The 25,782-nt window shown below is 39.4% G+C and overlaps 1 protein-coding gene across 7 annotated transcripts in view; it reads right to left on the bottom strand.

The window, feature by feature from the left end:
* The window catches only part of atp11c (ATPase phospholipid transporting 11C), a 163,991-nt gene that overhangs the window by 120,932 nt on the left and 17,277 nt on the right, over positions 1 to 25,782 (bottom strand). For 5 of the 7 annotated variants that reach the window (XM_072595610.1, XM_072595607.1, XM_072595608.1 and 2 more), the window contains exons 2-5: positions 5,304 to 5,423; positions 2,084 to 2,173; positions 1,229 to 1,309; positions 266 to 373 (exon numbers count right to left, since the gene is read on the bottom strand). In XM_072595610.1, coding sequence (XP_072451711.1) covers positions 266 to 373; positions 1,229 to 1,309; positions 2,084 to 2,173; positions 5,304 to 5,423 — 399 coding nt within the window. Of the gene's footprint in view, positions 1 to 265; positions 374 to 1,228; positions 1,310 to 2,083; positions 2,174 to 5,303; positions 5,424 to 11,470; positions 11,546 to 25,782 lie in introns of those variants that run through there. The other 2 variants (XM_072595611.1, XM_072595613.1) reach the window with 2 other exon arrangements.

Genomic DNA, 25,782 nt, shown 5'->3' with positions numbered 1-25,782 from the left:
AGTTGTGGACAATTTTTAATGAGAAAGATATTTTGAAAGTTACAGCAGTATTTTTAGTAAAAAGATTTTTCCTTGCTTGGAATTTGATCATTAGCATGATTTTGTCGAGCATATGATAATTTACTCAGTCAACAGTCTATTAGAATTCAATAGCAAGCATATTCTGTAAGAAACTTTTGAAACATAATTGCTTAAATTTGATTATGCAAAGTACAGCAACAGAATTGATGCCTTTAACACAATTTTAAAATGCCAGAAAATTCACCTGAATTTTTTCACTTTGCTTTTCCACAATCTTTCCTCCATTGACAACATAAACTGGGCTTTTATTCACAGAGTGGTCAGCTTTGTGTCGGAGCCAATCTTCATAGCCCTGCAAAAGAGTAAAAAGACATTATAGGGGGAAGATCAAGGAAAAATAAAAAAAAGAACGAACAATGCTGGGTAGTTTGAAAATTGAAAGAATTTACTGCTAAATAACAAGATTGGCACAGGTAAGCGATATGAAAAGACCACTATAAGACAAGGACCTGCCAATGGGCATTGCACACTTGGTGATGATAATGAAAGTACTGTACGAAGAAAACATAGCATGAACATAAATCACTAATTTAATGGAAATTTGCTAAGTTATTTGAATACAAGAATGAGTTGCACACCGCTAATATATGTTTCTACTTTGTCTAATACCGTTAAATAATATGTAGAAGCTAATGTGTTTCAGTTCACTTAATTCAGTAAGGTTCCTTAAAACAGCAGCTTCCAAAGCCATGATCATTAACATCCAGAAGATCAAGGGAAACAGATAAAAGGGGGACACGATCATCTGTAAGTACTGCAAGACATACACCACCCATCCTTTGAACTACATTTATGGATTATCCCAGTGTATGGATTAACTACATTGCCTGTCCTTCACCACCCTGGGCCAAAAATCTAGAATCTCTTCCCTAACATTACCTACACCACAACAGCAATTCTTAATACCTTCTCAACTAGGGCCAGGTAAAAATGCTGGCTCGGCCAATGTAGCGCGCATCCTATTAGTAGTTTAAAAAAATAACTGCTGCCCTGCTGACATTCTCCAAGTACTAAGACAAAGACAAATCTATTTTGCAAAAAATCAATGACTTGTTCACATGTTAAGTAGGCACTTGAAAGGTAAAGTTGCTTCACACCAAATCAGACAGAGTTATGTATCACATGGTAACATTTTTTAATAACTTACTTGTTTAATTGCTGTCACAATAATCACGAAAAACAGAGGAAGTCCACTTGTCACTGGACTAGTTGGAGTATCAACAATAACCTGGTTTTTGGGGGGGGGGGGGGGGGGGGGGGGGGTAGAATTTGATTATTATAGTAAATATGGTTGTTTAGCCCAGAGACATTAAAGGCAAGTTCAATTTAGACAATAGTCAAGCAATTAAACATCTGTGCAGAAACAGTGACATTAAAATCATAATCATCTTAAAAGACACTTGCTACAACAACCAGGAAATGTACTGACCTTAACAGAAATCAAAAAAGAGCAAATTCATAATTTGGAAATGCCGGCGTTGGACTCGGGTGTACAAAGTTGAAAATCACAACAACAGGTTTATATTGAAACACTAGCTTTCGGAGTGCTACTTCTTCACCAAGTGATTGTGGAGAATAAGATTGCAAGACACAGAATTTATAGCAAAAGTTTACAGTGTGATGTAACTGAAATTATTTTGAAAGAGACCCGGCTTCTTTGTTAAGGCTCTTATCTTTTTCAGAATTTCCATGTTGTTTTCATTTGTAAATCGCAAAACTTTAGAAAAAGTTACATTCTTAGGTCCACTTTAACAATTGGTGTCATGTCAGCCCAGATAAGGTATTAAAGGTGTTAACTCCGTGAGGCTCTGTGCCATAATGGTCAGACTGATTCTTATTCTCCACAATCACCTGAGGAAGGAGCAGCACTCCGAAAGCTAGTGCTTCCAAATAAACCTGTTGGACTATAACCTAGTGTTGTGGGATTTTCAACTTGGCAAATTCATAGCAACATCAAATCATTCATTTCATACAAGACTAATAATTACTGAGTTCAGCTTACCTGAACAAGGAATATAATGAGAAAGTAAAAGTTTGCTATTCTTCTGAACTGCTCAAACAGATTTTTTGGAATAAAGTTCCAGTACGTGTACTGAGAGAAAACAAGGGAAAGAACAGACATTTGGTTAACTACTGTCTCAAAAGATTTTATGCTCATTACTTTCAATCTGAAATAAAAGGAATACTTAGAAACAAGAGGAGATTATTTCATCCCTTGTGCCAGTTATGATAATAGCTGATAGGTACAACTTCATTTGCTCACTTTTCCCATTTCCCTCAAAATCCTGGCCTAAACAAAAACCAAAACATAGCCCTGAATTCTTCAAATTAACTGAACACCCAAATCTTTTGCAGAGCAATGCATTCCAAATTTCCATCATATTTTGAAAAGTAAAATCTATGTCTTTGAAGTTTGCTGGTAACTGCTTAGCATTAAATTATAAGACTTCTCTACCAGAGGGGAAAAATGTTTCATAATGAATCCCTTCATTTTAAATACTCACATTCTACCATTCCTACAAGCTACACACACTCCTCCAATAGGTCATTTTAATGCTAACCTTAAATGGTAGATTATAATTTATATTTTAATACATTTTCAATGGATAAATTAATGTTTGCTGCCAGATGTCATAACTATTGAGTATAACTTGGATGAAGTTTTAAAGATTAGGAAAGACAATTTAAACATGAGTTTATTACCTTAGCAGTTAGTTGCTATCGCAAAGATAGCGAGATCAGACACGAATGGTGAAATTTTAAACTCTAGTTTCCAGTACAGTTTACTAAGAGCCATAACAATATACTTCACTTCAGTGATCTCATGTAATATGAAATACTTCAAAAGAAATACACACAACCCTGATGTAATAGTCAGTTATTAATGTACTGTGTATCAATCTTATTTCAATAGATACTGCTAAAGCAAGCACCAAAATGTTGCTTTCCATTGGATTTTATCCAAGTAGATACAATACAATATTAATTCATCAATATTCTGTGGTCAAAGGTTTGCTTTAACCAGCTCAACATAAAAATTAAAACAACTTCACATAAGAAATATGGTTTAAAAGGTCCAATGGAAAAAATGAACCAAGATTACATGAAGTGCTATTAACATAATAAAAATGCCCTTGTGTACAGTGTATGGGTTAACCAAACCCACTGTCTTCAATACCCAAAAAAATCAAAATCATTAATAAGGGATTCAACTGCCCACCCGCCCCCCCCCCCCCCCCCCCCCCCCTCCCCCTCCATGTGCCACCAACACAATTCTTAAAAACGTGTAGACAGGACCAGTAGCTGAACTCAAGTCAACTTCATACCATTTTCCTGGGAATTAGCTGTGAACTTCCTCCAAAATTAGATTTTGGACTGGGACAAAATGTGGAGTACTACAATTCTACAGAATCCAGTAATTTGGACAGATCTATTCTTAGCCTATAAAGCTGCTGCTGCTCTGGTAGAATGAGTTTTAAAATCTCCCTTTGAAGTGCTTTGAACCAAAGCAATAAAGAAATAATGCCGCACAAAAAAAGTATCACTTTTGAATTTTTTTTTTAAAAAATGCCACGTATGGGTAGACAACTTTTTATCTGAAATCCAAAAAGCTCCAAAGGTTTGTGAAATTTTTTTCTTTTGGCGTGCAAACAGTTAACTCAAGTCCACACCCACCCGATGTGTATCACTCAGATGTAACGTGGGGTTGGGGGGGGGGGGGGGGGGGGGGGGGTGGGGCGGTGGAGAAAGGAAAGCATGAGTTCCAGCACTGACAGACCTCAATTCTGTCTCAAGGTCCATTTTACTCACTTCTCAGTCTGTTCTTCGGTAAGATTTTAAAAATAATTCCACCACACTGTCTTATTCTGAAATTCAAAAAATTCTGAATTCCGAAAACCAGCTGGTCCTGAGTATTTCAGATAAAAGGATGGTGCACCTGTATTTCATTCTAAGATTACAAAAGATAATAAGTATTTATGTGTACACATGAGACATTCAACACCACTTCTGGGGACAAAAATAAAAGAATGATGCAAAGAAGCAGCAATGATTGAATTGGTCAAGATTTCTCATATTTGAAAGTGCTTAAAGAGAAACCACCACTAGGGGACTACCATGAAGTATAAACAAAGTCCCTGAATAGACCCAAAAAGTATAACTTAACACTAACTATACTGGGTTATGGATGTCTCTGCAGTGCTTGCATATTTGCTAATTTGGAAAATACATTATGTTGAAGCAAGAAAGTCATGTTACAACTAATACCAGCTTTTATGCTACAAAGATGTCTAGTTTTCAAGATTTGATTAATAATCAATCAATTTTGATACTATTGCACTGACTAAAAAAGACTCAAATTCATAATTTCATCCAATTTAGTTTTATCATTAGTTCTTGCAATGATTCAAGTGCTATAGCCTTGATCATCATTAACACCTTTGCTTTTGCCTGAAAAGTGCAATATTTCCATATCCTGAGAAATGTGAAAAAAGCTGCACATCCAATCTATCACCAACATCCTTCCTATGGCAGAGAGATCGATTCAATCTAATCTGTCTGCTACTGCCCACTCAGCTTAAGGTCTCTTTTCTTAAATAATGTTATCAGCATCCTAAATTGTCAGTTATTCAGAATACCATGACCCTGGGTCCTCTTCCCTGTTCTTGCCAGGCCACACTTAAATTGATCCATCAGATTATGGTTGTGCTGAAATCCCTCTGTAGGCAAGGCCCACTTAACCTACCCTCTTGATATTCTTAAACAGATCATCTGTTCTCTCAACTCTGCAAACTAGTCTAACAAACCCATCCTGGCTCTGCCATTTACCTGGTGTGTGTCCTCTGCAAAATCCATCTGTCTGCCCAATTTGCCTCCTAATTGCCTTCTCTCATGAGAGCTCCTCTCATCCCCTTAGAAATGCTCTCCTTTCCCAATAACCATGAAGTGATTTGTAATCATGTAATCTTGTGATTTGCAAACTACATAAAAATTAGTTTGCAGACCACTCAGGTTTATTTTCTTCCAGTCACTTAGATACAAATGAAGTTACACATTTAAAAAGAAAACCATGTCAAAGCATACCATTTCTGCCAACATCCCTTCATCTCAAGTCTAATGCATATGCATTAAAGTATGAAACAAAAACTTTATATATTCCAGGCTTAGTGATATTTTTATTCTGTGTAGTGTTTAAACATGAGGAAAGTTAGAAACAGGCCTACCTTTGATGAAACTATCCTGTTGTCACAGAAATTCTGAGGAAGAAATGCTTCTATCTCAGGAGTTGGATGATGGCCAACATAAATCGTGCGACTGTCAACTCGTTTTTCTTCCCCAGCACACTTCAAAGAAAATTGTAAAGCTTTGATTACAGTGTAATGATTTCACAGACATCACTTTTCATTTTACTCTGCCCAACTAGTTGTAAAAAGGACAAGATAATTGATTAAATCAGATGAAGCTTGGGATTAAATTCATTTCACATGTACAGAAATAACAGACAAGAAGAGGCTGGAAGAGCACAGCAAGTCAGGCAACATCAGGGAGATGGAGAAGTCTGACACTTTGGGTATAACCCTTCTTGTGCTCTTCCAGTCTTCTGCTGGTCTACTTGGAACTCTACCATCTGCAGTTTTGTCTCATACTGAAAAGACGACAGACATGCTCTTTTTCCAGTAAATTCCAGAAACTCATTTAACATACAGCTTTCCATGTAACAAGTTTTAATAAAGATGTTGCAACAGATGTTTTAAACATTTACAAACTTCCATTACAAGGAGGTTAACAACTAGTCACTATTTTCTGGGTGAAAAAGAGTGTTTTTTTTAAAATCACTTCTTCCTTAGAGTACTATATTTATTTGCTCCTCTTGAACGAATTTTCTCAGGTAGAACTTCAGCTCCTATCCTTCAAGGATGTTGCTATCTGCTCTGCCACAATGGCCAGGTCTTGAAATGATGCAACCAAACAGCTTTCACTAGTGTAATTGCACTTCAGGCAGTAGGCAGATTGTACGAAGTTCTAAAACTATCAGAATAAAAAGAAAACAATCTACATACTTCACTTTGTCCTGAAACAAGTATTTTATAGACCCCACAGTGCAACAACTTTCGCCACTGTTTAATATTTATGTATTGTAGTAGTTGATAAGTGGTCAGAGCAGTCTCAGTTAGTGCAGACTGAAATAAAGACCGAAAATGAGAAATAATATTCCTAGGATTAAAAAGGGGCCATTTCTTCTTAAATGGAAGAGACATCAAAATTAAAAAAAAACTTATGGCAAAAAAAAAGTGTTGGAAAAACTCAGCAAGTCTGGAAGCATCTGTGGAGACAGAGTTAATGTTTCAAGCCTGGTATGCTTTTGCTATATGGTGGCGAGTTAATGGATTCACTCCAAAAAAAAGACAAAAGGGTCTCACGAATACTAACTATGTGGTAATCAACTTGCGTAACTGGCCTCGCCAAAAAAAATTCAGAATCTTTCTCAGCTGCAATGTTTCAAATCTTCTTCCTGACAGATGCCTACGAGCAACACAACAAACCATATAGAAATCTCAGCAAAGCCACCTGTGATGCATTCACAAATCCCTGTAAGCTCTTTCATTTAGAACACAAACAATGCATGTTTACATTACTGAACAAAACAACAGTATGAAGGAATAAAAAGGAAAGAAGCAGTCCAGCTCCAAAATTAAATTCCAACAGTCTCAGTGCACTTCAAACTGCCAAGTTTTGACTCTTCAAGTAATGAACAATTAAATTGAGTGGTGGAAACTCGTGAGGTTTACTTCAAGAAAGTTTTGTTTGGTAAATTTGCAAGTTTTATTCTTTTTGTAAAAGTTAAACATTTGAAAAGCCCACACTGACATCTTTAACTTCATGGCCACAGAAACAATTAGGTGAACAATATTAAAATAAATGAATCTTTCATTCCCATCTCTACTACCATTAGGAAAACCACTGCTTGAAATGGGGTTGCATGCTTGTGAAAACATCAAGATTGCAGGGCAGACTGAAAAGTAGAAAAACCATTTTAAATATTTAACAAAGGATCTCAAATTAGGACAGAACTAATGGTAAATAGATAGGAGGATAGAGTTGCTTATCCACAGATCCCTGAAGGTTAATAGGATGGTTAAGGCAGCAAGGTAAAAACAATAACTGCAGATGCTGGAAACCAAATTCTGGATTAGTGGTGCTGGAAGAGCACAGCAGTTCAGGCAACATCCAACGAGCAGCAGTTAACACAGCATATGTGATGCACATCTTTCCATTGTGACATATACTGTAAGGTCACATTATGATTAAACATCTTAAGCAGCAATACATTAGAATCACAGATGTACAGCATGGACCCATACCCCTTCTATTCAACTTGTCCATGCAGACCAGATATCCTAAAGTTAATCTAGTGCCATATGCCTGCATTTAGCCCAAACCCCTCTAAACCCTTCCTATTCATATACCCATGCAGATGCCTTTTAAAATGCTGTAATGGTACCAACCTCCACCATTTTTTTCTGGTAGCTCATTCCATACAAGCACCACCCTCTGAATGAAAACATTGCTCCTTAGGTCCCTTTTGAATCCTCCCCCTCACCTTAAACCTGCACGCTCCCCCATCCTTGGGGAAAAAACATTATTCCAAAAGGTCACTTCTCAGCTTTTGACGCTCCAGGGAAAACAGCCACAACTTATTCAGCCTCTCCCTATAGCTCAAACCCTCCCATCCTGGCCACCTCTTTGTAAGTCTTTTCAGAACCCTTTCAAATTTCACAACATCCTTCCTATGGCAGAGATCGATTCAATCAAAAATGTTGTAGGAGAGATAGCATCATACAATACAGAAGTCATCATCCTTTAGCTCATTGAGTCTGCACTGACGAAAACTGCTCAATCTACATGAGCTCTATATTCCAGCACCAGACCCTTGAATGTCATGACATTTCTAAAACTACTTGGATGGGTTGAAGGCTGTGAGGTTTCCTGCCCCTACTACCCTCCCAGGCAGAGCAACCCATATTCCGACCAGCATCTTGGTGAAAAAAAAAGTGTTTTTCCTGAATCCCCTCTGAATCTTTTGAAGTTTAAAGTTTCACTTTAAAGTTATGGTCCCTTGTTTTTGACCCTACACCTGAGGGGACCAGCTGCTTCTAACCATTCTGTCCATGCTCCTCAATCTTCAATACCTTAAAATCAGACCCCCACTCTGAAGCGTCTTGGCTTCTCATCCAAGCTTATCCAACCTCTTTATAGAGAAACTGCTCCATTCCAGGCAATACCCTGGTAAATCTCCTCTACACCACTGCCTTCCTATAGTTCGATGAACAGAACTACATACAGTATTCCTGTTATGGCCTAACCAAAGTCCTGTACAAGGTGAAAGTGAGGACTGTAGATGCTGAGACTGGAGTCAAGATTAAAGTGGTGCTGGAAAAGCACAGGTCCGGCAGCATCCGGGCAGCAGGAAAATTGACGTTTCAGGCAGGAGCCCTTCATTCCTGCAAGTGCACCTGCTAACAGGTTGTATTAAAAGTGGTGAAAGGCATGAACATGACCAACATTTCAAAAGATGACTGGAGAACTTCACAATACAAATGCTGCATGAAATCTTGATCAAACAAATCTTGATTCTCAAAAAATAATTAATGCAGCATCACTGACTTGTGTATAAACAAGTTTGTTCCAGCTAGTACAAGCTCCTATCTGGTCACTTTACTGGCTTGGGAAAAAAAATTAGCTTGGCAAAGAGTGAAAAGCTCAGAGCACAATGCCAAACAGCAGAAATATTCAAGAAACTCAGGTCTTGTAGCATCTGTAAAGCAAAAAAAAAGTTAACCGATTCCAAAATGGCTCTTCTTTGGAAGTAAAGGAGGCTGGAAGAAAGATAATATGGAAAGAGGGATGGGAGTGGGGGAAGGAGAGGACGAAGTAATACAAATGATAACTGCACCCCAGAGCAAACTGAAAAGGGAGTGGTTGGAGGTAGTTAAAAATGGAGGACAATTCATAAGCACTTATAGCCTTCAGGTTAACTGGAAAGAGATGCTGTTCCTCCAGCTTACTAGGACAGACATGCTATGATAAGTGCGGCAGTGCATTGAAAAGGCAAGAAATGGGGGGAGCCAGTCATTCTTGCAGTCAGAATGGAGTGCTCTACAAAGCAGTCACCCATTTTTAAAAGGAGTTTTGATAAGGTATCAAACATTAGGCTACTTAAGATAAGAGCCTATGGTGTTGGAGGTAGAATATTAACATACAGAGAACTATGATGATACAGGGTTGGGGCATTGTGGATCTTTTCAAAGTAGCAATTTATAACTAACGCAGTGCCACATGGACCAGTACTAGGGTTACAGTTAACCAATTACAGACTTGAACTCTGGTCTCCTGATCCAGGAGCAAGATACTGTCACTGCTCCACAAGGCGGCAGCCCTGTTAAGTTTGGGGGGGTGGGGAAGAAAAAGGGAGACAGACCTCGCCATAACCGCTTTCCCAAGACTGATCCTGTTAAAGCAAGGCACAGTCAATGCAGAACACAATATAAAATCAACACAACAAGGCCAAAGCACGAGTAAATCTACTGTGTATATTGGTAAAAACAATTGGCAAATAACCTTTCTTGCAGTAACAGACTTCTTAAATACATTATATTGTTAGATTTCTCCAATACTTCATACTTTAAAGACTCATTAATTCTGGCATATTAGTTTACTCATTCCTTTGTTTGAAATAAAATATTTATTTTGATGCGAGTAAGTAAAATACAGGCATTCGAGTAACTGGTTTCTGGAAAAAATGTTCCAAGAAATATTTGATAATTAACATGGAAACAGTTATTCAGTTTTAACAACCCCTGTTCAGCACTTTTCATCTGTTCATTTTTCATCTTCCACATGAAGAACAAACAAAACTTTACAGAACAAGTCAATACTTTGGGAGCAAAGTCTACCCATGTGATTGGCCTTAAGTTCACACACGCAAAGCAAATTATTCAACACTGTACTGAACTTACAACAAACACATTGCAAATCGAAAGATTGCAAGCCAAAATTGTGCAATAGAACAGAATGTAATAAAATATTATAATAAATTGGCAATATGGAATTCAACATCAATTTTCTCAGGTTTATTCAATGTCCAAGAATCCTGGATCAGACTAATCATTTTTAATGAAATTGCCTTTAGCTTACTTTTGCAGCACATCTAACTATTGACCTCTCCAATTAGTAAGACAAGTCAATTTAAAAAAAACGTAAAAAAAAACACTACACACACATTGCATTTCAGACTAAAACACACTTTTCTTCAGTTGTATCTCTGCTTATTTAATCCTCACTGATTGTATTTTAGAAATGGGGTTTATCACCACCATGGTCTGCCCTTGGCTACGCTAGCCGACTGAGGCCACAGTGACTATTTCTCCAATTCAAAGTAGAAAATTGGAAGATTTTTAGTCTTTGTTCCAAGGACGTAATTTATGCTGACAAGGCTGCACTTCTTTCCCATCCTGAACACCTGTAAAAAAAAAGGTGGTACTAGGCCATTTCATGAACCATTGCTCTTGTGTATTATAAGAGGGGCCAAAAAAAGATAATTCATAAACTACAAAAGATGCTGTTTTCAAGTGTTGACTAAAGGGGCCATGTCAAGTAGCAGATCAAATGCAGTAATTTACATCTTAACGCAGATCAGTGCTCATCTAAAGCACTAAAAAAAAATTTTAAAATTTAAATTTTGCAAATTTGACAAGCTTTCTGGAAGGCGGCACAATATAGAACTGACATTGAGTTGTAACGCTTAACGTATGCTTGCAAATAATAAAAAAGATTTGTTAGAAACTCCGTGAACAAGCACATTGATTACATGAAATTGCTAGACTAAGATTCTAAGAAAGGACAGTGGCATGCATGGACAGCAAATCTCAAATTCAGTAAACTTTGAAAAAAGAGGCCCCAATGACCAATAATGAAAACTGTCAGTTAAGGCTCTGCTGATAGCTGTGATTTGAAGATATCAACTGTATCTTGTATATAAGAAATTGTCTGTACACTGAGAATGTAATTACTCATTTAAATCTGATCTGATGAATGGGTTTGGTTTTGCGAACACAATGTACCCCGAACTCCAGACGTTGTGGGGGATAATCAAGACCATGGTTAATGAGAACAGAATTTAGAAGTAGCACTATAATCTTTCCTGGGAAGTGAAAAGACATCAAGTTGCTTTTCATAACAGACTGTACACTGATTACAGTAACACTTCCAATAGCAGACAAAATAGAAGTTCTACTTTTGTTTAGAAATTATATCCAGATGGTAAACATCAGAGCTTGTACTTCCAAGTTCATCCTTTTTCACTTCATTGTTTTGTGCTTGGAGCACTTACCATTCTATTCCAAAATCTATTGTCAATCTATCCTGCCAACTTCCTCATACTCTGCTTCAGTTTCCCATGGTAGAGTAGATTATGAAATGCTAGTTTACGTCTACAACCTTTTATAAATGCATTTTAAAAAAAAACAATTCATATTTGAATAGGTTTAGTTGGACAAACGTCAAGGTCTCATTTAGAGTACACACACTGACACCATTATGTCATGTGCAAGGGATCTTTGGCAATGGTTAACACCAATGCAGTTAAAAAAATACCAAGCATTTGCTGCCTATCACAATAGCTCGAAGCGAGTGGCTTACTAGGTCACTCAGAGGGCAATTGAAAGTGAACCACATTACTGTAAATCTGGACTCATGCATAGACTAGACTGGATAAGGATGGTAGATGTTTGTATTTCTCTTGTGAATCACAGTTTTTAAAAAAAAAAAAATTGTCATAACCGATGCAGAACAAGACAACAGTGCTGGGTCCACTGCTTTATAATTTTTTATATGAAAGATTTGTTTGTGAACACAGGAGGTATGGTTAATAGGTTTACAGATGACACGAAAAATTGGAGGTGTCTATGCCAGTTTCCTCCCACAACCCAAAGATGTGCAGGTTAGGCAAACTGGCCATGCTGAATTGCCTATAGCATGGTGTGTAGGCCAGGTGCATTAAATCAGGGATAAATGTAGAGTAATAGTGTAGGGTAATGGGTCTGGGTGGGTTGGTCTTTGGAGGGTCAGTTTGAATTGGTTGGCTTAAATGGCCTCTCAACATTGTAGGGATTCTATGATTTGAAAGGGAGCTAAGGGGCAACTTTTTCACAGTGTGTTGCACAAACAGAATGAGCTGCCAGAGGAAGTGGAGGAGGCTGGTACAATTATGACATTTAAAAGGCATCTGGATGGGTCGATGAATAGGAAGGGTTTAAGAGTAATATGGGCTAAATGCTGGCAAATGATACTAGATTAATTTAGGATATCTGGTTGGCAAAGATGAGTTGGACCAATGGTCTGTTTCCATGCTGTTTCTCTCGATGACACTAAGTCTGTTTCTTGCTAATAGATTATGGGAAGCAAGAGAGGAAATTGCAGTACCGTTGGCAATGATCTTCTCATCTTCACTGGCAACTGGGGTGGTACCAGGGGACTGGAGAGTAGCGAATGTTGTGCCCCTGTTCAAAAAAGGGAATAGGGATAACCCCGGGAATTACAGGCCAGTTAGTCTTACTTCTGTGGTAGGCAAAGTAATGGAAAGGGTACTGAGGGATAGGATTTACGAGTATCTGGAAAGACACTGCTTGATTAGGGACAGCCAGCACGGATTTGTGAAGGGTAGGTCTTGCCTTACAAGTCTTATTGAATTCTTCGAGGAGGTGACCAAGCATGTGGATGAGGGTAGAGCAGTGGATGTAGTGTACATGGATTTTAGTAAGGCATTTGATAAGGTTCCCCATGGTAGGCTTATGCGGAAAGTCAGGAGGCATGGGATAGAGGGAAATTTGGCCAATTGGATAGAAAACTGGCTAACCGGTCGAAGTCAGAGAGTGGTGGTAGATGGTAAATATTCAGCATGGAGTCCAGTTACAAGTGGAGTTCCGCAGGGATCAGTTCTGGGTCCTCTGCTGTTTGTAATTTTTATTAATGACTTAGATGAGGGAGTCGAAGGGTGGGTCAGTAAATTTGCAGATGATACAAAGATAGGTGGAGTTGTGGACAGTGAGGAGGGCTGTTGTCAGCTGCAGAGGGACTTAGATATGATGCAGAGCTGGGCTGAGGAGTGGCAGATGGAGTTCAACCCTGCCAAGTGTGAGGTTGTCCATTTTGGAAGAACAAATAAGAATGCGGAATACAGGGTTAATGGTAGGGTTCTTGGTCAGGTGGAGGAACAGAGGGATCTTGGGGTCTATGTACATAGATCTTTGAAGGTTGCCACTCAGGTGGATAGAGTTTGTAAGAAGGCCTATGGAGTATTATCGTTCATTAGCAGAGGGATTGAATTCAAGAGTCGTGAGGTGATGTTGCAGCTGTACAGGACTTTGGTTAGGCCACATTTGGAGTACTGTGTGCAGTTCTGGTCGCCTCACTTTAGGAAAGATGTGGAAGCTTTGGAGAGGGTGCAGAGAAGATTTACCAGGATGTTGCCTGGAATGGAGAGTAGGTCGTACGAGGATAGGTTGAGAGTTCTCGGCCTTTTCTCGTTGGAACGGCGAAGGATGAGGGGTGACTTGATAGAGGTTTATAAGATGATCAGAGGAATAGATAGAGTAGACAGTCAGAAACTTTTTCCCCGGGTACAACAGAGTGTTACAAGGGGACATAAATTTAAGGTGAAGGGTGGAAGGTATAGGGGAGATGTCAGGGGTGGGTTCTTTACCCAGAGAGTGGTGGGGGCATGGAATGCGCTGCCCGAGGGAGTGGTAGAGTCAGATTCATTGGCGACCTTTAAGCGGCATTTGGATAGGTACATGGATGGGTGCTTAATCTAGGATAGAAGTTCGGCACAACATCGTGGGCCGAAGGGCCTCTTCTGTGCTTCTGTGCTTCTATGTTCTATGTTCTATGTTCTATGTTCTATGTTCTATGTTCTATGTTCTATGTTCTATGTTCTATGTTCTATGTTCTATGTTCTATGTTCTATGTTCTATGTTCTATGTTCTATGTTCTATGTTCTATGTTCTATGTTCTATGTTCTATGTTCTATGTTCTATGTTCTATGTTCTATGTTCTATGTTCTATGTTCTATGTTCTATGATGTCAGACTGACTATTTATAAAGTACTTTGTCTTCATTTCAAACCTAGTGAGCAGAGTTTCATAATTAGAGGTTGCCCATTTAGGACAGAGCTGAAGAGATTTTTTTCTTCTCAAAAGGTTGAGCAAATTTGGAATACTGCCTCAGAAGACTCCAAGAGATAGGGTCGCTGGATATTTTTAAAAGGCAGAAGTACTTGTTCATCAATAATCTTTATCAAACAGATTGGAATACAAAATTAAAAGCACAAACAGATTGACTATGTTGAATGAAAAATTAGGCGAGAGGTGCCAAGTTGGAGCTACTTATCAGTTCCTAATTTGTATGCGTTAGTGAATTACATGGGTTTTCATAATAATTGATGGCTCAACAAAACACATTAGAACACTGGAAAAACTCAGCAGGTCTGGCAGCATCTGAGGAGTGATAAACAGTCAACATTTCAAGTCCAGTACAATTCTCCTTCAAAACTTCAATGGTTTTATGGTCACTGAATGACAACTTTTAATGTCAGACTTTTATTAATTTAACAAAAATGTCACAAGCTGCTATCATATTTGAACCTATTTCACCAAGTTACTTCCTCGGCCTCTAAAGTATTACCACAGCCCCATTTAATCCTCATCACCCCAGTCCTGAAAACTGGAAAAAAAAAGGTCAATTAAAAGTGACTTATGACCCAAACATTACAGTTTAAAATTCAGTATAAAAAAAGTTAGTACAGGTTGACAATCCTTTAAGAAATCCCAAAATCCAAAACACCTTTTTCCTCAATAACCATGTTGCTTGTTGTGCAAACAGTTAACTCAATTCCACACCCACTCAGGCATGTAGCAGCGTGGCCCAGCACTGGCTGTCAATTCTGTCTCAATGTTTGTAGTAAACACAGGTCCGTCTGTGATTTAGTAATTTTTACGATGAAAATGTCATTTAAATCCTTCATTCAAAAAAATTCCAAAATCTGAAACACAGATGGCCCCAAGAGTTTCAGATAAAAGAATTGCCTACCTGAAACAGTCACCACTACTTTTGTCCGTTCAAAAGATATTTTGCCTTTCTTTCACTGTTACTGTCAAATTTGAGACTTCTTCCCTTGTGGCACAGCAAGCGTTCAAGTTGGCCCACCTTCATTTGAAGGTTGTTAGGGATGGATAATAAGTGTTCGCCTAGCCAGCAACACATTCACCCTGTGAATAAATAACTAATTTCAAAACAAAAAAAAACTGAAATTGCAGGGTTTAAGCATTTTTGACCCCAAAGTCCAAACCTTTCATTGAACTAACACGTTGCGTTCTCCTGACATTTAAATGTCAACTATGGGATAGAATGTGAAAAATATATAATAGAGAATCAGGGTACTCTGTACAGAAATCCTACAGGTTGGAAAACTGAAACAAAGTCAACTTGAGATCAAAAATTGACTACAATTACACCTACTGAAAATGTTTTCTTCATTAGATATCAACTATACAGTATTCCTAAAACAAAGTATGTTGAGGAGACTTATTTCTTTATCTGAAAAGAAGTCTGATTGTGGCCCAATTTTTGACAACTGTTACAAAGTGAAACAGATACAAAGTTCAGAATGACACTGATTATTCCAAACTGCTACTTTACAAGACAGAGTCCAAAGCAGACTGCTGGAAAGCAGGTTAAATAGCAGCCAATGCAATCATCAGACTGGTATGTATATTCCTTGTCTCACCAATGTTCAGTAACAATACCACAAAACTGGTTCATTGTTGGTTGACCAAAAGTACCACAGAACATGGTAAAGAGGAGAGAGAGGTGTGACATTGTTAGTCAAAGACAGTATTACAGTGATAGAAAAGACATTTGAGGACTCGTCTACTGAGGTAGTATGGGATGAGGTTAGAAACAGGAAAAAGGTCACCTTGTTGAGTGTTTTCTATAGGCCTCAGAATAGTTCCAGAGACAGAGGAAAGGATAGCAAAAATAATTCTGGACAGGAGCGAGTGTAACAGGGTAGCTGTTATGGTGGACTATAACTTTCCAAATATTGACTGGAAAAACTATAGTTTGAGTACCTTAGATGGTTCAGCCTTTGTCCAATGTAGCAGGATGGTTTCCTGACATAGTATGTAGACAAGCCAACAAGGGGCAGGTCCACACTAGATTCGGGACTGGGTAATGAATCCGGCCAGGTGTTAGATTTGGAGGTAGGTGAGCACTTTGGTGATAGTAACCACAATTCAGTTATGTTTACTTTAGCAGTGGAAAGGGACAGGTATGTAACGCAGGCCAAGAGTTGTTTCTGGGGGCAAGGCAATTATTTTGCAAATTGGCAAGATTTAGGATACACAGGATGGGGAAGGAAACTGCAGATGTGCATAATTGAAATGTGGAGCTTACTCAAGGAACAGCTACTGGGGATCCTTGATAAGTATGTACCCGTCAGACAGGGAGGAACTGGTCGAGCGAGGGAGCCATGGTTTACTAAAGTTAAATCTCTTGTCCAGAGGAAGGCGACGGCTTAGTCGTGAAAGTTCAGTTAGGGTGCTTGAGTTACAGATTAGCCAGGAATGACCTAAAGAGAGTGAGCTAAGAAGATCCATGAAGGGACATGAAAAGTCATTGGCAGATAGAAAGCTTTAAGATTTTCCTTGATCCTATAGCTATTAGTGAGTTTTGAGAAGATTTCTATAGCTATATCAGGAATAAAATAATGACTACAGCAAGATTAGGACCAATCAAGGACGGTAGTGAGAAGTTGTGCATGGAGTCAGAGGAGATACGGAAAGCACTAAAATGAATATTTTTTTGTTTGTATGCACACTAGAAAAAGAATGCTGTCAAGGAGAATACAGAGATACAGGCTATTAGATTAGATGGGATTAAGGTTCACAAGGAGGTGGTGTTAGCAATTCTGCAAAGTGTGAAAATAGACAAGTCTCCTGGGCAAGATGGGATTTATCCTAGGAATTTCTAAGGCACCAGGGAGATTGCAGAACCTCTGGCTTTGATCTTTAAGTCGTCATCATCTACAGAAATAGTGCCAGAAGACTGGAGGATAGCAAATGTTGTCCCCTTGTTCAAGGAGAAGAGTAGAGAGTGCCCTGGTAATTATAGACCAGTGAGCCTTCCTTTGGTTGTGGGTAAAGTGTTGGAAAAGATTATAAAAGATTGGATTTATCATCTGGAAAGGAATAAGTTGATTAGGGATAGTTAACAGTTTTGAAGGGTAGGTTGTACCTCACAAACCTTAGAGTTCGTTGAGAAGGTGATGGGAAGCACGAGGGGACATAGCTTTAAATTGAGGGGTGATAGATATAATACAGATGTCAGAGATAGTTTCTTTACTCAATAGTAGGGGTTTGGAACGCACTGCCTGCAATTTAGTAGGCAATTTTAAAAAAGGACATTTAAATGCTCATTGAATAAACATATGGATTAAAACTAAATAGTGTAGGATAGATGGGCTTCAGATTGTTTCCACAGGTCAGCACAGCATAGAGGGCTGAAGGGACTGTATTGCACTGTAATGTTTTATGTTTAATAGACACAAATCCATCTTCACATCTGCCCAGTCTCAAGACTTTAGCACAATATTAGGGTTGTTTTTCCAATGAGCTGTCAATATATTTATGACTTGGATGCAGAAAAAAAGTGTACAACATAAACATGGGTAGTCAAGCAAGTAGTGATGACGACAGTCAGCAAAAGAATTTGACAGGTAAACTTGGTAGATGGGCTATGACGTGGGAAAGTGGGACCCGGTGTACTATCGCCTGAAGAATAGAAAACCTGAATATTATTTAAATAAAGAATGGCTGCAGAAAGCTAGAGCACAGAGGAATTAGTGTCTGTGTGCAAGGGCAGCCAGTACACAAGTTCAATCAAAAAACCAAAAACAGGAATTACTGGAGACACTCAGCAGGTCTAGCAGCGGAGTGAAAGTAGAGTCAATGTTTGGATAGGCAGACAAGAGACTTAACAACAGCTTCTCTCCCCTGGCTTACTGTTGTTTCGGTGATAATGGGCACGGAGGAGTAGTTGAAAGTGGTTTGGTTGTGCTAACAACATATTTCATGACACTACTTGGGGCACGGGATGGGTAATCGTCAAAGGAGGTACTCATGCTCAAATTGTGAAATTCAGTGCGGAGTCCTGCTGAAGACCGTAAAGTAGCTCAGATGGGGTCGTTCCTCCAGCTTGCATAGAGTCTCACTAGAGGCCTGCAGCAGGCCCAAGACAGGATTGAATCAGAGAGCAAGGTTCGCAGTTAGTTCAGAGGGAAATACCTTAGAACAGGTGGAGGGGAGCAGAGAAGAGAAATTAAGGCAACCAAGTCAAATGGTCTCAAATGAGCACTGCCTCTGTCGCCACCTAACCACTCCCTCTTTCCTTACTAAGAACTGTCAACAGCATAAACATCACCTTTTCCTAGCTCCGTAGAGGCTCAGCCAGATTCCAAAGTGATTGTGTTTTCTCTATACAGACCGGAGAATCTTGAACAACTTCCAGTTTTGCTAGGCAAATGAATCTTGGCTGTGGGCAGCAAGTTGGCACAGTGGTTAGCACTGCTGCCCCTCAGCGCCAGAGACCCAGGTTCAATTCCCACCTCAGGCAACTGTGTGTGGAGTTTGCACATTCTCCCAGTACCTGCATGTGTTTTCTCCAGGTGCTCCGGTTTCCTCCCACAGTCCAAAAATATGCAGGTTAGGTGAATTGGCCATGCTAAATTGCCCGTAGTGTTAGGTAAGGGGTAAATGTAGGGGAATGGGTCTGGGTGGGTTGCTCTTCAGAGGGTCGGTGTGGACTTGTTGGGACAAAGGGCCTGTTTCCACGCTGCAAGTAATCTAATCCAAAATGTTATTTCTAAAAGGGAACGGAGTATAAAAATAGGGCGGTATTGCAAAACTGAGGCACTAATCAGACCACTGCTGGAATACAGTGAACATTTTCAGGTTCCTTATTTAAGGGGATACATAGTATTAGAAGTAATCCAGAGGAGGTTCGTGAAACTGATTCAGAGGATAGAGGGATTATATTGACGAGGGTAGAGCAGGTATACTTATTGGAGCTTGGAAGAATGAGAAGTAACCTTATGAAATATTCAAAATTCTTAGCTTGACAAGATTTGGAAGGACTATTTCCCTTTGTAGTAATAAAGTCTAGAACCAGAAGGCATAATCACAGAATAGAAGAAGAAGATTACAAATTTGAGAATGAGAAGGGTACACAGCACACGCATGAGAGAGAGAAGGAATTTCTTTCCTCAGAAGGGTAGTAAATCTACAGACTTCTTTACCACATAACTGTAGAGGCTGGATCACTAAAATATATTCAAAGTGAAGATATATTTTTAAATCAGTAAGGAAATCAAGAGTCATGAGGAAAAGACAGGAGTATGGAATAGAGGATTATCAGATCAGCCATTACCTCATTGAATGGCAGAGCAGAGCAGACGCAAATAGCCTAATTCAACTCCACATTTCATGGTCTTCAGGACATCCAAAAGTAAAGATCAGCTACCATATTTAAATATAATGGTCTCTTAAAAGCTTGAAACCAACAAACCCATGAGTGCTGTCTGAAGACATGGGCAGAGAAACCTACAATATAAAAACTTAAAACTCTCAGATGCTAATAAAAAAAGTCAATTATGCCATTATAGTTGTCAGAAGCATTTAACTCCCTTTGTCGGAAATGACAGTTTCTTTGCAACGCCAAAAGAGGAGAAGAAACAAAGGCCTATTTAAATAGAGCAATGATGTAGAGACAATGGGAGCAGTCACTTCTAGGCCTACTCAGAATGGCAGCACAGATTTTATTACACATTCACAGGATGGGACTTGAAAGCTGTTCTAGAAATTTTTTTAAGATTCTTGCTAGACAATGCAAGAAGTGCTTCCAAGTTCAACCATCCAATATTGCAATCACTTCTCATTGTACATGACAGAAATGGGAGGCTGCAGAACAGGTTTTAGTTATGTTGAGCTCTGTACTCAGTCCTTGAAACAGAAGTGACAAGTACTAAGCAGCAGAGTACAAAATTAACAGGGGAAAAAAATAGCAGAATAATTTCTTAACTCTGGAATTCTTAAGTTTATTTTAAACATCCTAAATACTCAAAGGCTGTGTTCTAAAAATGTATAATCTAAATATTTAGAATCAGTCCAGCTTAAGAACTTAGTGTCAGCTGAATTCAAGATTCTTTCCACAGAAGAATTTAAAAGACTTACAATTGCATACAGTAGTGACCAGAATTTGATCACCGAGGATGCACACTGTCGTGTCACCTTACCATTTCGCATCCAGACACCATGTGGAGTATCAGATAGAAAAACTAAATTACAGGAAATTTGCTCATCAGAATCCCTAAATAAGTTATTCAGCTCCTTTTACAACTGCAGCAAAAAAGAAAGTATCAAATCCATGCAATATATTTTAGAAAAAAAGTATTTAATATCACATTAGAGTGTTGGACAATTTTTGGCAGTTACTTCATATCATAATGTTATTCAACATAGGGAACCACTCAGCCCATTCTTCTTTGCTGAAAGAACTGCTGGAGATCACAGCTGGTCAGGCAACAGCCATGAAGAGAAGCAAGCAGACCAGAGTCCAGACTACAAGTCATCATTTACTCCTACACTGTTCTTTGAAAGAACTATGCAATTTGCTCTGGATAAAAGCAAACTACTGCGGATGCTGGAATCTGAAGCCAAAAAGGGAAAACGCTGGAAGATGTCAGGTCTGACAGCATCTGTAAGGAGAGGAAAAAAAAAGAGCAAAGTTGAGTCTCACTGACCCTTTGTCAAAGCTTTGACAAGGGTCAGAGAGACTCAAAATGTCAGCTCTTTTTTCTCCTTACAGATGCTGCCAGACCTGCTGAGATTTTCCAGCATTTTATCTTTTGGTATGCAATTTGCTCTACTTTTCTACTCTTTCCCCAAACTATTCAATCCTTTGTGATAGTCAGTACTGACCCTGCTTTCATTACTCCTTCACATACAGCATTCTACATAATTTCCTGCATAAAAACAACTCAATTTACCTGATATCTTAGCCACATTACTACAAAACTTGTGTCCTCTAGTTGCTGACCACTACCATCAGAAACAGTTTTTAAACAAACTAAGTAAGGAGAAACTAGGATCTTTAATGCAATAATCATACATTCCTTTAAATGCCTTCATGGTGATCCCAGACTCTAAAAATCAAGCCAGGGACCTCTATTCTCTCATCCATTATTATTCTGAAGTCTTCTCAACATCAGCTCTTAGGGTCAACTAAGGGTCTCAAATTGGGGAACATAGAGCTAACCAGGCCAATTTGCAAGGATTATGCAGCATAATTTGTTGTGATGTACTTAGCATATTCTCTTTGCTTCCATGTTTCATAGTTTTACCAATGAAGCCAAAGGTTTTAAGCGCTTTAATGGTCTTCTCAATTTGGTATGCCATCTTTAAAGATTTGTTCATGCATCAACTTGAGAACAAGATATTAAGCTGCAGGAGTTCTTGAAAAAAGTTATACAAAGCTAGACAAGGGAGGTTGCAAATAAAAGTTTCAAGATAAAATAATCCAGTACAGTCTTGATTCAAAACAATTGCATGTATCTACAAGAAAATGCCAAGTAGAATTTACACTGGCATTTTTGAATATGGACAATTTCTGATGGCAGCCATCAACCAGTTTACACACGATAGGATGTGGGTCATGCTGATTAAAAAAAAAAAGAGTTCAGAAAGGATTACACAATTTAAAGACTTAAAAAAATGCAGATGCTGGAATTTTGTTTTTTTAAAAACTTCATTCACAGGATGTGCACACTGCTGGTTGGGCAGCATTTGTTGCCTGTCCCTAGTTGCCCTTTAGGTGGTGGTATTGAGCTGCTTTTGTGAACCACTGTAGTCCATGCAATGTTGGTTGACCCCCAATGCCAGTTAGGAGGGAATGCCAGAATTTTGACCCCGCAACAGTGAACGAATGCAATATATTTCCAAGTCAGGATGGCAAGTGGCTTGGAGAGGAGCCTTGTCCTTCCAGAGGAAACCGGATATGGGTTTAAAAAGATGCTGCCTAAAGAGTTTGGTGAAAATTCTGCAGTGCATCTTATTGCTCGTACATATTATGGAGCTTCAAATGGTAGAGGGAGTGAATACCAATCAAACCAGCTGCTTTGTCCTGGATACTGTTAACCTTAGAAGTGTAATTGGATCAATCATCCAGGCCAGTGGGGAATATTTCATCACACTCCCGACTTGTGCCTTGTAGATGGTCACCAGCCTGAGGGGAGCCAATGAGTTACTTGCTGCAGTACTCCTAGCCTCAGACCTGCTCTTATAGCCACTGTGTGACAGGTCCAGTTGAGTTTCTGGTCGATGGTAACCCAGAATGTTGATATTGCTATGATCATCACTGAATGCTCCACTGAATGTCAAGAGGCAGTAGTAATTAGATAGTTGTTGCCTGGCACTAATAGTGCCAATGTTACTTTCCATTTGGCAACCCAAGCTTTGATATTGTTCAGATCATATTGCATTTAAACATTGGCTGATGCAGTATCTGGGGAGTTACAAATTGTGCAGTCAATGTTCAGAACAATGAATATCCCCAATTCTGAACTTATGGTGGAAGCAAGGTCAAATGTTGAAACAGTTGATGGTTGGCCTGAGGACACTACCCTGACAAAATCCTGCAGAAACACATTTTGGAACAGAGATGACTGACCAACAATCAAAACCATCTTCTTGTGTGACAGGGGTGACTCTAACAAGCAGAGAGTTTGCCCCTGATACCAGTTTTGCTTGGGCTCCTTGATGTCACACTTGGTTGAATGCAACCTTGATTTCAAGGCAGTTACTCTCACCCACCTCTGGAATTCAGCTTTTTTTGTCCATGCTTGGACCAGGGCTGTAAAAGGTGGTCAGGACCGGAGTGGCCCAAATCAGAATGCAGACTGGGTGTCAATAAGCTGGTTATTGTTGAGCACACGCTGCTTAACAGCACTATTGATGGCACCTTCCATCACTGATGATGCGGTCATTGGCTAAGTTCAATTTTTCCTGCTTTTTGTATACATGACAGACCTGGGCATTTTTCCACATTGTCAGCTAGATGCCAGTGTTGTAACCGTACTGGAAGGTCAGTCTTTGTCGAGGGAAGCTGCAAGTCTTCAGTACAATTGCCAGATTGTTGTCCGGGACCACAGTCTTTGCAGTATCTTGTGCCTTCAACTACAAGTGAATCGAACTAGCTGAAGACTGGTACCTGTGATGCAGAGGACAACTAGAGGCAGCAGAGATATACTAAACACTTCAGCTGAAGATGGCTACAAATGCTTCAGCCTCATCTTTTGCACTGATGTACGAGACTATGCATCATTGATGATAGAAATTTGTGTAGCCTCCTCCCCCAGTGAACTGTTTAATTGCCCACCACCATTCAAGACTGGACATGGTAGGACTGCAGAGCTTAGATCTGATTGAATGGTTGTGGGATCACTGATGTCTCTCTCACTTGCTAATTATGCTGTTGATGAAAGTAATCCTGTTCGGTAGTTTTACCGGATTGACATCTTATTTTTTTAGACATTCATGGGTGTTACTCCTGGCATGTCCTCCTGCACTCTCCATTGAACTTGGGCTGATCCCCTGGCTTGACTAATGTTTGAGTGGTGGAATATACTGAGCCAAAAGGTTATAGAGATTGTACTAGAGGACAATTCTGTTGCTGTTGATGTCCCACAGTGCCAGATGTCAGTCACGAGTTGCTAGATCTGTTTGAAGTCTATCCCATTCAGCATGGTGATAATCCAGCACAATATGGAGGCTATCTCAATTTGAAACCAAGATTTTGTCTCCACAAGCACTATGTGGTCAGTCTTACTAACAGATCTGCAGCTGCAGCCAACAGATTGGTAAGGATGAAGTAAAGTGCGCTTTTCCCCTCACCACCTGCCATACACCTAGTCTTTAAGGAGCCACTCCTGGTGGAAACTTTGAAATAAGCTCCTATTCTGAAGATGTCATACTGAACTAGAAACAGCAACTTTCTTTGCACAGATGCTGTCAGACTTGCTGAGTTCCTCCAGCATTACATGCTTTTGTTACTGAAAAACTGGTCCATCTATTTAGAAATGAAACTGCCAAATAGGATTTGCAAGAGCACTCACTTGTATTGCTAGAAAATAAATTGTAGAACACTGTATTAAACGATTGAAAAGATGACAAAAGTTCATCTGACTTGCACACACCCAGGCAAACGGGCAGTATTCCATCACACAACCTGTGCCTTGTACAAGGTGGGCAGACATTAGCAGAGGGGTAATGGGTTACTCACTGGAGGATTCTTAGCCTGACCTGCTCTTGTAGCCACAATATTTACAAGGCTAGGTCAGTTGAGTTTCTGCTTAAATTGTAACCACCAGGATTTTAGTGGCAGAGGACTCAGCATTTTAATTTCATTGAATCTCAAGGGGCAACAGTCAGGTTCTCTCTAGTTGGAGATGGTCATGGAATGACAATTGGGCAACAAATATTACATGCTATTTGTCAGCCCTAGGCTGAATATCATCCAAATCTGGCTGCATATGGACTGTTTCAGTATCTGAATTGTTGTTACACAATTTTCAGCACTGTTTCCAATCAGCAAACCTCACCATTTCTGACTTTATGATCAAGGGAAGGTGATGAAGCACCTGAAGATAGTTGGTCCCAGGAGTTTCAAGGAACTCAAAAAAGGTGATTTCCTTGAACTCAAGATGATTGAACTCAGACAAGCACAACCACATTCCTGTCTACAAGGTATGACTCTTACTAGCAGAGTTTTCTCCTACTCTCAACATGTGTTGAATCCAGTTTTGAGAGGGCCCCTTCATTCTACACCAAACACTGCCTTGATGTCAAGGAAAATCACTGCAATTCAGTCCTTTTGTCCGTTTGCACAAAGACTGCAACGAGGTCAACAGGAAAGCAGACCCGATGGAAGTAAAACAGACTATGTTATTCATTTGTCATTACCACGTAACCGCACAGTTAGTGACCTCATCCTTCACTCTGCTGATCAAGAGATTTCATGGAATACAGGGAGAACTAGCCATTTGGATACAGAACTGGCTCAAAAAGGTAGAAGACAGAGGGTGGTGGTGGAGGGTTGTTTTTCAGACTGGAGGCCTGTGACCAGTGGAGTGCCACAAGGATCGGTGCTGGGCCCTCTACTTTTTGTCATTTACATCAATGATTTGGATGCGAGCATAAGAGGTACAGTTAGTAAGTTTGTAGATGACACCAAAATTGGAGGTGTCGTGGACAGCTAAGAGGGTTACCTCAGATTACAACAGGATCTGGACCAGATGGGCCAATGGGCTGAGAAGTGGCAGATGGAGTTTAATTCAGATAAATGCAAGGTGCTGCATTTTGGGAAAGCAAATCTTAGCAGGACTTATACACTTCATGGTAAGGTCCTAGGGAGTGTTGCTGAACAAAGAGACCTTGGAGTGCAGGTTCATATCTCCTTGAAACTGGAGACGCAGGTAGATAGGATAGTGAAGGCAGCGATTGGTATGCTTTCCTTTATTGACCAGAGTATTGAGTA

The sequence above is a fragment of the Chiloscyllium punctatum genome, chromosome 25 (assembly GCF_047496795.1).
Source record: "Chiloscyllium punctatum isolate Juve2018m chromosome 25, sChiPun1.3, whole genome shotgun sequence".
NCBI classification, from domain to species: domain Eukaryota; kingdom Metazoa; phylum Chordata; class Chondrichthyes; order Orectolobiformes; family Hemiscylliidae; genus Chiloscyllium; species Chiloscyllium punctatum.
Note: the sequence above shows the minus strand (reverse complement) of the source record. Positions and strands in the feature narration are given on the sequence as shown.